Source organism: Cucurbita pepo, chromosome LG03, assembly GCF_002806865.2.
Source record: "Cucurbita pepo subsp. pepo cultivar mu-cu-16 chromosome LG03, ASM280686v2, whole genome shotgun sequence".
NCBI classification, from domain to species: Eukaryota; Viridiplantae; Streptophyta; class Magnoliopsida; order Cucurbitales; family Cucurbitaceae; genus Cucurbita; species Cucurbita pepo.
In genome coordinates, this window is record NC_036640.1 from 11,862,651 (window position 1) to 11,880,885 (window position 18,235).

Sequence of the window (18,235 nt, forward strand, 5' to 3'; positions counted from 1 at the left end):
AATCAGTTTGTTTCTAGACGGCCCAATAACGGGAAACACGGTGGAAATGTTATTATTTTCTTAATTAATGAGCCAAAAATCCACGTAAGACCCATGGGTTGTAGAAATAATAGAGTTAGAAATTAAGTTGTAGAATTTTCAAACATTTCTTCTAGAAGCTTGGTTCCACCACTCTTCAGCTGAAGCTTCCTATAGAGAACCAAAATTTGAAATTTCTACAACTTAATTTCTCTCTCTCAATCTCTTTCTTCCTTTATTTTATTTCCTACCAAATCTTTTCTTTTTAATGTATATATATTTCATAAACTCAAGATTTAGCTTTATTATCATTCTTACCTAAAATTTATGAATGAATGCTACATATGCTTTTATAATTGGTTAAACATATTTAAATTGTATTTAGAGTAGAGAACGTATTAGAAAGTTAAAATTGTCTGACACCTTTTAAGATTTAAAATTAAAATTCTAAATCATCGCGAAGATGTTAAAAGTTGAAAATTAAATTATAGTAAAATTTAAGAAAGTTTATAATATAAATTTAAAAATTAAAATAAATAATAACTTCAAATTCTCAAACAACATGAGAGATTTCGTTATGAAATATATTAATATAATTATGTGATATCCCACGTCAATTGGAGAGATGAAACATTTATTATAATGTTGTAGAAACCTCTCCCTAGTAAATGCATTTTAAATTATGAGAGCTCCGACGGTTACAAATGGTATCAAAGCTAGACATCGGGTTGTGTGTGAACGAGGATGTTGGGTCCCAAAGGGGTAGATTGTGAGATCACATATCGATTGGAGAGGGAAACAAAAAGTCAAAATATAACAATATCTACTAGTGGTAAGCTTGGACTCCTATGGCCAAGTCGTGCTCATCGACGCAAATACTAGCCTTGCGTGAGGGTGTGTGGGAGCCGTGCTTGCCCCCGCTTGCGTGGCCTAGTTGCTCTTGAGCATGCGTGCCTTGTTGGCACTTGTATAGAGACTAACTAAAAATTAATAAATTAATAGTCTAAAAAAGATAATGTTTTGTTTAAATTTGAATTAAAAATAAAGTAGTATAAATTGACGGTTGAAGTCAAAGATGTGGAGGGTCGGGTTGGATAATTTATTTTTTTCACAAGTCATTCCCAAACCTAAATTTATAAGACTTTTTTATTTTATCTCTCTTCGATGAATAAATAAATTAATAAATAAATATCATTTTCGACAAATTTATGAAACAAAATTACACAATTAACCTCATAAGTTTAATAATTGTTAGACGCTCAGGCGTGAGGTATAATAAATGAAAAAGGGACATCTCTACATAAATTAAAACCTCAATAATGTATGAAAGGTCAAACTACGACTGCCGAGTTCTACAATCAATCTCTGTCCCTTCCTTTTCACAATTGGAGGCTAAAAAGGGTAATTCAAATTTGTACTATTTACTTCGACGATGAAAATTTTGTAGTAAAAGTAAATTTAAAAAAAGAGGTAAAAAGGATAAAAACTCAAAACTCTTATTAACTGCTGTTAAACCACCAATCAGAATGGTCCATGCAAACAAGACTGATCTCCAATGGGTCACGTGAGCGACACGTGTCTGAAACCAGCAGCAGTTCGTCATCATACTACCCGACAAAAATCTGCTGACATCAGCAAAACTATGGCCGCCATGACTTCAATTCACGCATGTGTACAATTAATCTGCTCCTTCCACAACGACGAAAACATTATAAATTAATTAAATATGAAAATACTTTTCCCCGAAAATACCCCCAAACCCTCACTCATCTTCCCTTTTTGCCCTTATCATTTTCCCCTCTTTTTTCTTTTTTCCTATTTTTTAGTTTAATATTCGGTATATATAACCACAAAATGCGGCCTCATAATTTCCTCGCCCAAACGACTGAGCTTCAAAGCCCACAATTTTGAATCAAATTCCAATCTTTCTGAATTTCATGGATTACGCCGGATTCTTCTCCTCTGTTTCCGACTTCTCCTCGGAAGCCTCCTTCGGCTCGCCGGAATCCTGTAATTTTCTTCCTTTCAATGAGAATGACTCAGAGGAAATGCTTCTGTTTGGGCTGATCTCCGAGGGCACACGGGAATCCTCCGACCCCAGTATCGGAGCGGTGCGAGTGAAGGAAGAGGAGGTCGATTCTGTCGGCGAAGATACCCGGAAGAAGGAAAGGCCTTATAGAGGGGTTCGCCGCCGGCCATGGGGTAAATTCGCGGCGGAAATTAGAGATTCCACTAGACATGGGATAAGGGTATGGTTGGGGACTTTTGACAGTGCGGAAGCCGCCGCTTTGGCCTACGATCAAGCCGCGTTTTCGATGAGGGGTGCTGCCGCAATTCTAAATTTTCCCGTGGACAGAGTAAGGGAGTCCCTTAAAGAAATGAACTTCGGCGGAGGCGAGGCTGCTGATAGTATCACCGACGTCGGCGGGTCTCCGGTAATAGCGTTGAAAAGAAAACACTCGATCAGAAGGAAAGCCATTAGCAAAAAGAACAAAGAGAGGGATTTGAGGATCCAAAATGTGATGGTTTTGGAAGATTTAGGCGCAGAGTATTTGGAAGAACTTCTGGGCTCTTCTCAAAATAGCATCCCCTGTTCTTTCTAAATCAAAATTATAATTTCCTGTTAATATATATAAAAATATATTTGTTTAATCTCACCAGACAAGAAGAAACAAAATGCTTCAAAATGTAAGACCTTGGAGAAGATGATCATATTGTTTTATTTTTTTTTTTTTTTTTACTTTTTTACTTTTTTGTGTTGTTGTAAAGCAGGGGGGAGAAGGTGAGTTATCCTTGTAGCTCTGGATAGGCTCGACTCAAATATCTTTTTTTTTTATTATTATTTTTTCCAATTTTTAATTTTAAATACAATTATTAAACGAATGTTGCCCAATAAATGTAGACTTTTCTCTACCATGTGTACTATAAAATTCACATCTCAATAATTATTTGCATTAAAAAAATAACAGAGTAACTGTAAAAACTGGAAAATCAACCTCGTTCATTACATAGTTTATTATAAAGTAGATAAAAAATGATCGGTGGGATCAAAAGTACCCGTTGGATCTAAAGTCCAATTTTCATTAATATTTACGTTTAAATAAAATACAAGGTTACAACTAATACCTAAAAATAAATAAAATATACTACTAATCAAAGTAAATAATATTTAATATATATTTTATAATTAATTATTATAATATATTATTCAAATATTATATCTCAACCGATTAATAAAAAACCTAATATATATTATTTATAACGGTTTGAATTCACGACTAAAATATTGTTCTCTTTATATTTATCTTTAAAACTCGTATGTTATGGCGAGTTATAAAAAATGTTTCGTTTTTTCTCTTTAGCTATCGTGGGATTTCATATTATTCTAACATACATCCCATAAATAAACGAATTAGTGATAAATAAAAATGTTAAAATGTGTATGTTTTATTATTTTTGGGAAGCTTCGAGCTTGCTTCAATTGGATAATTTAGAAGATGATGAAATTGCGTGCTTGACTGCCTTGCCGTCACCTTTCCGCAGCTCCAAGCAGAATCAAGATTGTCTTCCTCTTTTTATTTATTTATTTATTAGTTTTGTTTTTATCTATGAATTCGTAATTTTATTTTCATAATTTTATTAATTTCGCTTAAATTATAAGGGTGGTTACAAAATTTCTTGTATTGTATTGGGAAATTTTCTCGATTATTTGAAATTTTATAATTATTATTATTATTGTTTTGTGATTATTTTTTAAATATTTTATACAAATCTAGGCTCATAGATCATTAGTAGCTTAAAAACTATGGGTGAGATTTAAATAAAAAATTAAATTATGGGCACCAATTGTTTTACCCAAAATGAACAACCCAATAAAGGATTGGGACTTGTCTGAGTTGGCACAATAGGAACCAAACCATCCAATTCAATCACGTGGTTCTTGACTGTTCTAGGTCAAAGTCTTGGTCAAAATCCCAACCAAACTACTACTACTTATTATTATTATATTATTTACTCTACACCATGCTGACGTGGCTTCTTTTCCATTTCTCTTCCTCATGGATATTGGATACCACAAAATTCCTTTTCCCAATGTCTTTTATTATTTTCTTTTCCAAAAAAAAAAAAAAAAAAAAAAAAATTGATATATTTAATTTGAAGTTCTATCAATTTATTCATTTAATATGTTTCATTTTATAAATTAATATTTATTTTTCTTTTATATTATTCTCAATAATGCAATACCGTGAAGAAAATGATTTGGAATGATTAATGAGCCCAATCTACTTTATATTTGGGCCGACGAAAGATCTCATGGGTTCACATTTTAATGGGCTGAAGCCCAATTACGCTAGCCTGATTATTATTGGAACCAAGAGATCCAAGCCCAATAAAATTCAGTGTTATATAAACTTTAATTTTAGGAAAAAATTTAAAATTTTATATCGTCAGTTCTCTTAATTGGTAGAATTCTTAAAATTTAAAGATTTAATGGTTTTTTTTAATGTAATAAATAAGTAAAATTTAAAGTTAAAAAGGTAAAAAATTGAAATCAATCCAAAAGGTTTGAAACGTTTTGTATGTTTAACCAATTAAAAATTTTGAGATTAAATTATGCCTTTAAAATTTTATTTTCGTACTTAAAACTTTAAATTTCTTCAGAAAAATATCACTTAATTTATAAAAAAAAAAACATATTTTTGATATAAATAACGAAAATTGTTGTAGTGATTAATTAGAAATGGTGACATTTTTTTAAGAGCAAATTGTCAAATAATTAATTATTGTTGCACAAAAATGGCATGAGAATATAATAATATTGTTATTTTGTAGTTAAATTTACTTATATTAAAAAAAGATTGTAAAAATGTCATTGAAAGGGATAAGGACAACGACTTATATATATATATATTAATATGCACAAATATTGAAATTAAAAGCTCAATTATTTACATTAGACGTAGAAATTTGACTTTCCTTTTTTGCGATATTTAGTTTAAAATTTTAGATATAAAACCACCTTTTTTAGTACAATAACATAAAATATATATGCGTTGTCCTAATTTTAGAGGCCCCATAATATTTTGTAAACAATATGCTTATTTAATAAGCTGTTATTTTATTAATGAAATAATAATAATCATCATAATAAAATAATTGTGTACGATACCTATACAAGATATTTACCCTCGATGATGCAATATGCTGTGATCCGACGTCGTATGATAGGGTCAGATTGGTCGCGTGTGGAGGTTATTAGCCGTCGATTTAGAAATAGTTTTGACTTTTTAACATTGGGCCCCACTAGACTCTTCAATATTCCTTTTCTGATTTTAATTTTATTTCATTGGTTTAAATATCTAAATTTAAATATTAATTATTTTATACTAAAGTCAACCAAAATTAGTATTTTTTATATTAAAACAGGACCATGTGTTTTTCCCTACTATTTTTCTTTTATAATTATTAAAAAAAAAAGGAAAAAACAAAAAATAAAAAATCAGGGTGATTGAAATTTATGGACATTTCTAGTATTTAATATTATCTATGCAACACAATTTCCACAATTTTGGCTCAAAAGAGAAAAAAAAAACTAATGGATTTAAATAAATTACCAATTTTTTTTTTTTTTTTCTTGCTGAGATTGAGATGGCCAATAACCTTATTTGAATTAATATGAAATCAAATAAATATATAATTAAAATTCAATAAAATCAAGCAATGTTTACTTTCACATTAGAAGGTTTTATAAACCCACCACGCAAGTGGGCTACCGTAAATATTATATATATATTTTAGATTTTTAGTTTTGTTAGTTAAAAAATGTCAACGATTGTGAGCTACTCCAGCCGTATATGTGATGCTATATTGATGTATAATACAAAAGTCAACTCGCTGACTTTTATATTTGTACTTTCTTTATTGTTTTGAACACATGCAGATAAGGTCAACCAATTTAACTTACTCAATAATAAANTACCTTTTTTTTTTTTTTTTTTTTTGTCAACGACAAAATATCAATTTATTCCCGAAGTTATAGACTTATGTAAAAAGCTTCTAGAGATATAATATGGTATTATATGGTATTAGAGAACCGATTTTAGTATTCTTAAATATCAAAATTTTCTTTTGAGTTAGGATTTTGCATCAGAGCCAAAGCCAAATCCTAACTCAATCAGTGAAGCCTTTACGGCCGCTAATCATCCATCGTGATAAGTCCAATCGAGTATCACAACAACCACAACTTCCTGCTTTCAACACCTTCCCTATTCTATTTTTATCTCATTTTTAACATGTATAATCTTCGAATAAGTTGTCCCTCATAATATTGTTATAAAGTTTTTATTTTTATTTTTTTGAATGAAGAGCCCGGGATGAGTTACGAGTTCGATGGAAATTGCATTTAGAAACGTATTAGGGAGAGTAATTTGGGATTATTTGGCATAGAAAAAAGAAGTTAATTAGGGTTACCATTTGAATAATTAGTAATGGCGTGCACTATTGGAAAAGGCCAGCTGGGGAGGAGCAACTGGCAGCTATGGAGGAATTGTTTAGCAACAAATTAGAAATATTAAACCAATAATAATCTGATTAATAGAAGTATTTTTGTTTATTAAAGTCCTAATTGTAGCTAGATATAGAGATTAAAATAGTATAAGTACGTGGGCATATACCATAAAGATGCTTTAATGATTCTTCTCATTATAAAATTTGCTAAAATGATTCTCCCATTTCATTACCTCACCACACTCTCTATATAAACTATGATCAATCCCTCAATCATCTCATTCCCTTCCGCTTCTCCTCGCACTTTGGTAAGAATTACGAGTTTCCTTCTCGATCTCGATCGTTTAAAGTACTTTAGAATTCAAATTTATGATGATATATATGTTTTTTTTAAGCAGGATTGAATTGGATTGGATTGAGAAGGGTTGAAATCGAGGAGCGATTAACAAAATGGCTCAAGAATTGGGAGTTCTAAATGCACTCGATGTTGCAAAGACCCAATGGTACCATTTCACAGCGATCATTATAGCGGGAATGGGGTTCTTCACGGACGCCTACGATCTTTTCTGCATTGCCGTGGTTTCGAAGTTGCTCGGTCGGATATACTACTACTCGCCTGGCTCTGCTCGACCCGGCTCGCTTCCTCCTAATGTCTCGGCTGCTGTTAGCGGGGTCGCGCTCTGTGGAACTCTGGCCGGGCAGCTGTTCTTTGGGTGGCTTGGTGACAAGTTGGGTAGGAAGAAAGTGTATGGTATTACTTTGATTCTCATGGTGCTTTGCTCGTTTGGGTCAGGGCTTAGCTTTGGGCACTCTGCCAAAGCAACTATGACCACTTTGTGCCTATTCCGCTTCTGGCTTGGCTTTGGGATTGGCGGTGATTACCCACTTTCCGCTACTATTATGTCTGAATATGCCAACAAGAAAACTCGTGGGGCTTTTATAGCTGCTGTCTTTGCCATGCAAGGATTTGGCATTTTGGCTGGTGGGATCGTTGCTTTGATTGTCGCAGGTACCAAAATTACATTATTTAATCATATCGATCAATAATTTGTTGAAAATTGTTGGAAGTGAATCCCATATTAACAGTAGCTTATGCTTAAAGTAGACAATAACATATTTTATTTTGGGTGCAGCTGCATTCAACAACAGGTTCTCAGCTCCCGCATACGAAGTGGATGCGGTGGGCTCAACCGTACCAGAGGCGGACTACGTATGGCGAGTAGTTCTAATGTTTGGAGCCATCCCCGCTGGTATGACATACTACTGGCGTATGAAAATGCCAGAAACTGCCCGTTACACAGCTCTGGTGGCGAAGAACGCCAAGCAAGCGGCGGTGGACATGTCAAGAGTGTTGCAAGTGGAGCTGGAGGCAGAGGAAGAGAAATTAGAGAAAATCGTGGCGACAAGCAAAAACAGTTTCGGGTTGTTTTCCAGAGAGTTTCTGAGACGGCATGGGCTCCATTTACTAGGAACCACCAGCACTTGGTTCTTATTGGACATCGCATTTTACAGCCAAAACCTCTTCCAAAAAGACATCTTTACAGCAATTGGTTGGCTCCCTCCCGCAAAAACCATGAGTGCTCTGGAGGAGTGCTTCAGAATCGCCAAGGCCCAAACGCTGATTGCGCTTTGTGGAACCGTGCCAGGGTATTGGTTCACCGTGGCTTTAATTGACATCATTGGGAGATTCACCATCCAATTAATTGGGTTCATAATGATGACTATTTTCATGTTTGCCATTGCATTTCCTTACAATCATTGGATTTTGAAAGAGAATCGAATTGGGTTTCTGGTGATGTATTCACTCACCTTCTTCTTCGCCAATTTTGGGCCCAACGCCACCACTTTCATCGTTCCAGCTGAAATCTTCCCTGCCAGGCTGAGGTCCACGTGTCATGGGATCTCCGCCGCCGCGGGTAAGGCCGGAGCAATCGTTGGGGCATTTGGGTTCTTGTACGCAGCGCAGAATCCGGACGCATCCAAAACCGACCCTGGTTACCCACCGGGTTTCGGTGTTAAGAACTCTCTCATTGCACTTGGTTGCATCAACTTCCTCGGCGGTTTGCTCACATTGTTGGTGCCGGAACCTAAAGGAAAATCACTGGAGGAATTGACCGGCGAGAACGAGGCGCCGGAGGAAGACGCCGCCGCCGCCCAACCGGGAAATAGAGCCGGACAAGTTTGATCTACGACTGTGATTGGAAATTAAACAACTCCTGTGTGACATTTTGTGGAATTAATAAATAATGTGTCTTGGGTTTGGGGTTTGGGGTTTGGGGTATGCGTCTTGTGATATCATTTTGATTTTTGATTTTTGATTTCCTTGTGTATTTTGTTTCTCTTGGTAAAAGTCATATACATGTTCTTACGTTTTTTTTTTTTTTTTTTTTTTTAAATTTATATACTTTGNTTTTTTTTTTTTTTTGACATAGGGTTCCTTACAAATATGGCTAATTTCTTTTTATAAATTTATATACTTTGTATTGACTACCATTTTATTTTTAATGTGTTACAGAAAAAATATATATATATATATATATGAGCCTCCACTATTTCTCTTCTTTTGGGCTTGTGACGAACTGAGGCCCAATATGATTATGGGCCTACACTATTTTTAATATGGTTTTGGGCTTGTGACGAATTCAGGCCCGGGGTTATTGAGATGGGCTTAGTGTCTGGGCCGAAAGATATTGGGCTAGTTGGAAACACGCGTAGACGTTTGGGCCGTGGGTTGCTAGGCAGGTTCCGAACCTGCCAGGTTTAGTCCGAAGATGTGGTCTGGATTCTGTTTTCCTACCGAGGCTGAGGTTTGGACTTTGGCTCGGATTCCGAGGCTAAGGTTTGGATTTTTTGCATAATTTGTTCGGTTTATTTTCAACTCTTACTATATTTGATATTAAATTTTTTTTTTTCGATTTATCAACATTTTTCTTGACCTTAAAATTGGAAGAACGATTAAAATGTTAAAATAAACATTTTTAAAATAACACATGATTAATTTTTTTTTTTTCAAATTTAAAACTAAAAATAAAAGGATGAATGGGAAATTATGTGGTCCTAGAGTACAGCTGGCATTTACTATAAACGCCATTTGTCATTTCGAATATTTCCTTCTGTGTAATCTCAATAATAATGCGTCATATTTACAATTTTGTTGGAAAATATAACTTTAATTTAATTTAATATGAATTTTCGAAAAGAACGAGCAGATTTGAAACTATTAAATTAATATGCGTTGCAGATATATTCATTAAAAATAATGAAATTTAATTTACAATTAATATGCATTGCATCATTTGTGTGCTGTAAGGTAATTAATTTTTGTTTTCATAAAAAAAATATAAATTTATGTGTGTTTTTAATTGAAAAATGATTTAATTTGTTAAAACAAATCGAAACAACGAAATAAAATAAGAGATATAAATGGAGAAGAACAAAAAACAGAAAGTGCAGCGTGAAAAAACGCGCGCCAACGTGGAAAATAAGAACTAAAATGGAATATTCGATGCCGAACGCTACTCAAGATTCCTTCCATTTACATGCGATGGATGGGGTTGCCGCTTCTTAACTCCCCCATCCCCTCCTCACTTCTCTCCATTGCCTTTCCTTCTTCCTCCTCCTCCACCGCCGCCGTCACATTTTCCGGTGATAGCAGGAATTGCGATTCTGCAAGGACTAATAGTGGAGATCGTAGTGTTTCAGTGCTTCCTGTGAGTCGACGTCTAGGTATAGCCACTGCGTATTTGCACCGCTCTAAACTCTTTTTGTTCTTGCTCTGTGAATGCTGTGCATTGATTTCCGCTCTCTGTTTCTTTGATTTTAGTTTTAGGTCGATTTGTTTCTTCTCTTTCGGAAATTTTGTTGCGATTTCAATCTTGTTTTTGTCGCGTCGATTGATTTCCAAAGAGAATCGAATGATGACAAATTTATTGAAGATTCTTATTACGCAGTTCCGATTAAGTTCTGTTCCAATTTTTCTTCTTCTATTTCATCTTCTGTTTGGCTGTCACAGAAGGCATTGCGAATGGATATTGGAGGAATTTTCTTGCTGATTTCTTTGAGAGGATTTAAATGACCACAAAAAAAAAATTCATATAAATCATTTTTTTTTTCTGTTGAGATATGATTCAAAGTATTCAAAATGAAAGATATGATTTAAAGTAGTTAAGATATGATTTACTATTTCTGGTCCAATGTATAAACCCTATAAATACTCGAATGATGTAATCCTTTAAGCATTGAGTCATAAAACAAAGCTTTGATCCATTTTTATCTTTTATATCTCTTTCACTATCCAGTTTCCCAACATTTTCGACATGGTTGATTCTAGTAAGATTTCTTTGTGGCTTTCCGAAATTTCTTCTTTCTTTTATGTCGGCTTGAGGGCGTACGATTCATAAGAGAAAGAACTGAAGTTTCTGAAAAGTGGAACCCTCGCGGGAAAGCTATAGTTTGGCTGATGACTTATATATGTATATATATGTATAATTCCACTTTTACATTGTTTTATTACTTATAGGAACTTGGGAGAAATTCCAACTTTAGTTGGGCTAAAAAGATAAAAATATTAGTAAGAAAACCCTAACTATTTCAATTAGTCGAACTGATAGTTTTTAAAAAAGTATTGCTTTAAATCAAATACATACAGTTTTGAAGTTAGAAAATGAGTTAAGGTGCACTTGTTGACGACGTAGATAATGTATATATTTTTTTTCTTTTTGCCATATAAAAGGTTTTTGAATCTGAAAGGCTCAAGCAATTTTGGGATGAGTTCCTAATTCGTTTTTTGATGCGGCAGAATTTGAATAAAAATAATGAATCTTCTCCATTGGATTTTTGTTGGGTTGTCGCCTTCGTAAAGTTGGGTCCAGAAAATATTGGGACTCCACATGTCGGAGGAAATTTGGCACCTCCTCCTGTTGTCTTCTCTGCTATGGCCTACTTACTGCTTCTATTACCCATCCACATCGTTGGAACTTTCTTTTATTTAAATAATCTTCCATTTATGTTCTATTCTGCCGTACTCCAACATGTGTTTTTTAGTGAAATTTGCACCTTTTGTCTGGGAATTCGTAACTCGATTTGAGCATTTTTATGATTGGTTGAGGTTGCTGGTTCTGTGATTGTGCTTCGCCTGCTCCTTCTTCCTCATATATGGGCCCTTTTGTTTCTTCAATTCAGGGGAACAATTCTGAGAAGAGAAAGTTGGGAGAGTTTTAATCATGGCAGGAGAGCCACTGAAAGTGCTGGACGCATTGGATGTAGCCAAAACCCAATGGTACCATTTCACTGCAATTGTAATCGCTGGAATGGGATTTTTCACAGATGCCTATGATCTCTTCTGCGTGTCTCTCGTAACCAAACTATTGGGCCGAATTTACTATCACAAAGAAGGCTCAACCAAGCCTGGTGAATTGCCCTCTAACGTAGCCGCCGCCGTAAATGGCGTCGCTTTCTGCGGAACTCTCTCTGGCCAGCTCTTCTTTGGGTGGCTTGGTGACAAGATGGGTCGCAAACGAGTCTACGGAATGACTCTTATGCTTATGGTCATTTGCTCTGTAGCTTCAGGCCTATCTTTCGGCGGCCACCCATCATCTGTGGTGGCTACTCTCTGTTTTTTCCGATTCTGGCTCGGATTTGGCATCGGCGGCGATTACCCACTTTCGGCCACCATCATGTCGGAATATGCCAATAAAAAGACACGAGGGGCCTTCATCGCCGCCGTGTTTGCAATGCAGGGGTTTGGGATTTTGGCCGGTGGGGTAGTGGCAATTATTGTGTCCTCCGCTTTTGACGCCAAATTCCCAGCTCCATCGTACCAGGAGAATCCCGCCGCCTCCACCGTCCCAGAGGCTGATTATGTGTGGCGAATTATTGTGATTTTTGGTGCTTTTCCGGCTCTGCTCACTTATTACTGGCGAATGAAAATGCCTGAAACTGCTCGTTACACCGCCTTGGTTGCAAAAAATGCGAAACAGGCGGCCGCCGATATGTCTAAAGTACTGCAGGTTGAATTAGAATCGGAGCAGGATAAAATCGATGAGGGGAAATCGAAGAATGATTTTGGGTTGTTCTCGAGGGGTTTTCTTCGTCGACATGGGCTTCACCTGCTGGGGACTACCTCTACTTGGTTCTTGTTGGACATCGCATTTTACAGTCAGAATCTCTTTCAGAAGGACATTTTCACTGCCATTGGTTGGCTTCCTCCGGCAAAGACTATGAACGCCATTGAAGAGGTTTACAGAATCGCCAGAGCTCAAACCCTCATTGCATTGTGCAGTACAGTACCTGGGTATTGGTTCACTGTGGCGCTCATCGACGTAATGGGACGATTTGTAATTCAGTTGATGGGGTTTTTCTTCATGACGGTATTCATGTTCGCAATAGCCATTCCGTACAAGCACTGGACTCTGGAATCCAACAGAATTGGGTTTGTTGTGATGTATTCCCTGACGTTCTTCTTCGCGAATTTCGGGCCAAACGCCACCACATTCGTGGTTCCGGCGGAGATATTTCCAGCCAGGCTCCGGTCGACCTGCCATGGAATATCAGCTGCATCCGGAAAAGCAGGGGCCATTATTGGGGCGTTTGGATTTCAATATGCGGAAAAGGCGATTGGAGTGAAAAAGACATTGATAATTCTCGGTGTGGTGAATGCTCTTGGGATGTTCTTCACTTTTTTGGTTCCTGAATCGAAGGGGAAGTCTTTGGAAGAGGTATCCGGTGAAGCTGGAGAAGGCGACGAGAGCATAACAGAGTCGAGGTCTCATTCTATACCTGTTTGAACGTTGTTTCTGTTGGAGTAGAACGTTCTTCCGGAGGTCTGTCTTTTTTCTTCTTTCTCTTTATGCATAGTTTCATTTAAAACAAGATTCCATGTGTTCTATATGGTACGCCAACCTTCGTATTAGAAATCGCCGATCTACCGCCCACAAGATGCTTCTTCGGAAAATATAATGGCAAATGACAAAGACTTCGTATTTTCAGGACATATTATATAAACAAATTAAATGTTGGAAGTTTAAAATATTTGAAAATAGAACTTCCTTGTATTTGGTATTGTATTTTACAGTTTAATATAAATTAATAACATTTGTATTTAGTTTCTACCGTCATATTTGTCTATCATGTGATCAAAGTTTCAGCAGAATAAATTATATATAATTTTAAATTTTAATAGCTTAATTCATAAAACGATCCAAATCAATTCAAAATATCACTAAAAATTAATAGTTTATTATTATTATTTATAAATTTAATTTATATTGTAAAATTATGATATGTAATATTTAGTATACTAATGAACATTAATCCTCGTAAATCAATAAGCAATTAGTTGTAATTACTGAAAATAAATTTTATCAACCGAATTTAATTCATCATAATTAACTAATAGATTTAATTAACGATTAATTTAATTCCTTATAATGTACAATTAATTAACATATATTTAAATAATTTATTGCTAAAATAATTAATTATATTAATTTTGGTAACCTATATCAAATAGCCAAATAATTGATCGGGTATATTTAAAATATAATTACAAATAAAAAAAATAAAAGCAAATTAAGAAAGAAAAAAACAAAGAGAAAATCTATGAATTTTGTAAGGGTGTTGAATACCCTTGATTCGTGGGCATATATGGAATTATGTATTTCTAGAATCATCCAATAAATTTGTTCTCCACTCTAATAAAATAAAGTAAAAAAAAAAAAAAAAAAAAAAACGAAAATAGATTTAAATTTCAAGGTCAATAAATCGTGGTACGGAATAGGACACCGTTCTCGCCAATAAGAGAGCGGTAATCGCTCCTGATTTTCCGTTACAGATTCTCAGTTTTCTAATTTTTAACACAGTTTCTCACCTTATCATAATTAAACTTTGAAATACCTATTTGGTTAGTTTTTTAATTATATATTTTTGGCTCAATTATTCATTCATGTTATTACCTGGAAAAAATAAGAAAGAAAGAAAAAAAAACAGCACACTGCTTCTATGTTTGTTATAATTATATGAACTCATTGAGGATTTATTAAGCAAGTATGAATCGTTGTAGTTTAATAAGGAATGTGAGGTTGGTAGTACTATTCCAAAAAATTATTTCTCAGACCCCAAATATTTTCTTTCAGATATTGCAAAAGAAATTTGAACGCCAGAAGAAAGCAGAAAACAGATGGTGATAAGAATTCTGGGTAGCAATTGCATTGAAATCTACAAGAAAGGTTTCAGAGTGCCATACAAGTGATTCAGAGCAACTGCTTTATATCACATGCTTATTCATTTGGCTCCGCCATGTTTACACTGCGCAAAACCTTTATACAAACTAGAAAGGAAGAAGAAGAGGCTCAAACTCACTTTTTCTTTCCTTTTTCCTTTTTCTCTTCTATTAGTACAAAACTTTAGCATAGTCCCGTTGCCGCCCTGCTTTCTACGCAGCTGGTTATCCATGGATGTCCTGATTCCCCCAAAAGAAACATAGAAAATCACAAAACATGAGAAAAAAATAATACTACACAATAAGATCAAACTAATTATGCCATGGATTTGTTTGTTCTGCGTTTGAATCGCAAATGTTGATAAGATCTCAAAATTCAGGAAGTTCAGAGAAATTAATTTCAGTTTTAAGGCACAATTAGGCGTTCTTGTTCTCTGTAAGAGGATTTAATTTGTCGAAATGAAGAATAACGATCTTCCGCGAAAGATGAATATTACAGAACACGAAAAAGAAATATTAAGCGCGAATTTCAGGTAAATTAGTAGATACTTACTGAGGACTTGTTCGGCGGAGATTCTTCTGGAAACATCTTTGCAGAGCATTTTCCTGAGCAAGTCTTTTGCCGCGGGAGATACAGAGTGGAAAACTCTTGACGGAAATCTCAGATTCGCTCGCAATACCGCGTGAAAGATCTCAACAACCGATTCTCCATGAAACGGTGGAAAACCTGCTAACATAACGTACAAAACCACGCCGGCGCTCCACACATCAACCTTCTCGCCGTAGTCTTTTCCAGCCAGGACTTCCGGCGCCACGTAGTACGGCGTTCCGACAACGCCTCTCATCGACTCTTCTCCCTGCTTGAACATTTCCGCCGATCCGAAATCCGCTAATTTCACCGAATCCCACTCGTCGAACAGAATATTGTCGGGCTTAATATCGCGATGCGCAACGCCGTAACGGTGACAATGAGCCACCGCGTGCATCAGTTGCGACATGATCATAGCGGCCTCCGCCTCGGAAAAAACCTGGAGTGTGACTCGCCGGTGGAGATCGGAAGAGGAACAGAGATCTAGAACCATATGGAGATGAAATTCGTCTTCGTAGAGATTATGCAGCGCGAGAATGTGAGGGTGAGGGTAAAGGAGATGAAGAATCTTCGTCTCCTTGACGAGGCATTCGGCATCGAGTGAATCGCCGGCCAAGATCCGACGCTTATCGATGGTTTTGACGGCGTAGTTTTCACCAGAGGATCTGGAAGTGCACCTGAAAACGGTGCCGAATCTTCCCCGACCGATCTCTTCGATTACTTGATAGTCTCTCTTCAAATCGTTGCTCATTACTGTGTTTTTCTTCTTCTTCTTCTTTTCCTTTTCTCCTCCGTTCGTTTTCCACTGTAAATTGTACGAAACCAAATAGAAGAGCGTTTCGATTCGGTATTTATAGAAGCAAAACGTGAAACTCCATTCAATTTCGGAATGTTAAAAGGGAATATTCGGTTGTAACTGCCAAATCAGAGATCGCCACGTGGTCCATCACAGAAACCGTACTCGTATAACTAGTGGCTTCAAATGTCCAGATTGCCCTCTCCTTCCGTTCTCCGTTGGCCTTACCGTGTCCTTTACTTCTTTGGTTCCGTTAGTTTTCAATTTAATATTTTAAATTTAGAGAGAGAAAAATAAAAACGACTTACACTCTATTTTTAATTGTTTTCCAGATTTTCAAGTCTTATATTTTAAATAACATATTATTAAAATATTTATTATGAACGAAAAGGTTATAGCCTTAAATATTCTTTTTCTACTCCAAGAGAAAAAACAAACAAAATATATATATCTTTTAAAATAATAATAATAATAATAATAAGTCCACTGACTCCGGACGACACGTAGTTTCCAGCATGCTGTGTTTTAGAGAAACCTGCATTTTCTATTTTGGTTAAATTATCATTACCATTTATAATTGGTAGTATAATTAAATTTAGGTTAAAACAAATTATTATTATTAAGATATATTAAATTTTTGTATTACAAAACAATAATAAATAAATAAAAATAAATAAGTCCCTAAATATAAATTAAATTATATTCTTTTTGACCCAAGAGTAGGGTCAACCAGCAGACCATTCAAACGTCGAAGAAAATGAATATATTCCGTTTAAATTGGTTTATATCTCTGTAGCTTTCTTTCTCTAATCAAGTGGGGACCTGCACAAGATTTTAGATAAAAGGTACCCACAGGTACGTACTTGCTTTACATTTATTGCACATGTATACCTTAAAGTTTGATGATTTAAATGGCTACATTCAAGAGTCCACGTGATTAGCACGAGTTTATAAAATATACTTTAATGGTATGAGATGTTTTGCGAAAACGAAGAAAAAAAATGAAGTCACGAGAGTTTATGTTTAAAGTAGACAAGATCATACAATTGTGAGAGTTTAATACCAGCTGTCTGTCTATGGTCGTACTCCACCCCCATTGCCTTGAAAGTGATAGCTCACAACAAAAGGGAAACAAGAGGCTGCTGTTTGAGGCTCTACCTTTTTGAGAATTGGCTTTTGGAGAAACCAAAAGGCTAGCCTAATTGTAAGGCAATTCTTTAATTGATACATGACAAACCCATGTACCAACACGAAACTGATGTCTATGGGACATTGGAAGCTGTTTGTTTGTATGTATTTCTGAGTCTCATAGGGCCCCATTTGACAGATTTTGCTTTGTCTTGCTTCACAGTGAGTTATCAGAAAACTTATGGTGTTGATATCACAGTCTGTGTTTGATAAGGCCCTGTAATCGATAAGTGGTTGTTCTTCTTTGCTATGAGCTTTCCTTGTTATCATTGATTTCTTATCCTTCCTTTGCCTGTCCTGTTACCAATTTAATGCATCACCTCATTCAAATTGCCTTTCAATTTGCTTATCATCCTGTCCTTTGAGAGAGCATTAGGCTCAACCAATCATCTTGTTCTCGAGTGAGAACTAGTACAAACTATAAAATCGAGCTAAGCCAAACGAAGAAGAAACAATGCAGAAGGAGGAGAGAATTTAAAATTANAAAAAAAAAAAAAAAAAAAAAAAAAAAAAAAACTTACCCAAAAAGCCGGCAGCAGGATTCGAACCTGTGCAATCGAAAACTTCAACGGATTTCACGCTTGTCTCCTTATCCAATCAGACATATTAACATTTTGTTTTAAAAGCTTCAATTTTTAGAAATATACTTATCTTAACTATCAATAATTATTAAAAACGTCGACAGCAGGGTTCGAACCTGCGCGGGCGAAGCCCAACAGATTTCAAGTCTGTCTCCTTAACCACTCGGACATATCGACATTTTTGTGTCAAAAGCTTCAATTTTTGTTTTACAAACTTTAATTAAAATTTTAACTATCAATATTTTGAATTTGAAATTTTAACTATTGATATAAAAAAAAGAATACAGATATTTCATGCTAACAAACTCAATTAATTATTATAAATTAAAATAGGAATA

General features: G+C 35.2%; 4 protein-coding genes and 1 non-coding gene across 5 annotated transcripts; 3 read left to right on the forward strand and 2 right to left on the reverse strand.

The window, feature by feature from the left end:
• The first annotated feature begins 1,896 nt into the window (after nt 1–1,896).
• LOC111791372 (ethylene-responsive transcription factor 1B) lies at nt 1,897–2,915 on the forward strand. Its single transcript, XM_023672674.1, has one exon. It carries the CDS (start codon nt 1,956–1,958, stop codon nt 2,619–2,621), a length of 666 nt encoding a protein of 221 aa, XP_023528442.1. The 5' UTR covers nt 1,897–1,955; the 3' UTR covers nt 2,622–2,915.
• A 3,901-nt stretch (nt 2,916–6,816) lies between these two features.
• On the forward strand, nt 6,817–8,751 carry LOC111791255 (probable inorganic phosphate transporter 1-3). Its single transcript, XM_023672524.1, has 3 exons — nt 6,817–6,833; nt 6,924–7,534; nt 7,659–8,751. The coding sequence occupies exons 2-3, from the start codon at nt 6,976–6,978 to the stop codon at nt 8,708–8,710; spliced, it is 1,611 nt and encodes a 536-aa protein (XP_023528292.1). The 5' UTR covers nt 6,817–6,833; nt 6,924–6,975; the 3' UTR covers nt 8,711–8,751.
• A 1,325-nt stretch (nt 8,752–10,076) lies between these two features.
• Nucleotides 10,077–13,632, forward strand: LOC111790175 (probable inorganic phosphate transporter 1-7). The gene is made up of 2 exons (XM_023671013.1): nt 10,077–10,251; nt 11,707–13,632. Exon 2 carries the CDS (start codon nt 11,748–11,750, stop codon nt 13,308–13,310), a length of 1,563 nt encoding a protein of 520 aa, XP_023526781.1. The 5' UTR covers nt 10,077–10,251; nt 11,707–11,747; the 3' UTR covers nt 13,311–13,632.
• A 1,070-nt stretch (nt 13,633–14,702) lies between these two features.
• LOC111790176 (phosphoenolpyruvate carboxylase kinase 1-like) lies at nt 14,703–16,163 on the reverse strand. The gene is made up of 2 exons (XM_023671014.1): nt 15,297–16,163; nt 14,703–14,983 (listed from the first exon to the last, which is right to left on the reverse strand). Exons 1-2 carry the CDS (start codon nt 16,081–16,083, stop codon nt 14,928–14,930), a joined length of 843 nt encoding a protein of 280 aa, XP_023526782.1. The 5' UTR covers nt 16,084–16,163; the 3' UTR covers nt 14,703–14,927.
• Nucleotides 16,164–17,992: 1,829 nt separating this feature from the next.
• TRNAS-UGA lies at nt 17,993–18,074 on the reverse strand. The gene has a single exon. It is a non-coding gene; the product is annotated as a tRNA-Ser (tRNA).
• Between the last annotated feature and the right edge of the window lie 161 nt (nt 18,075–18,235).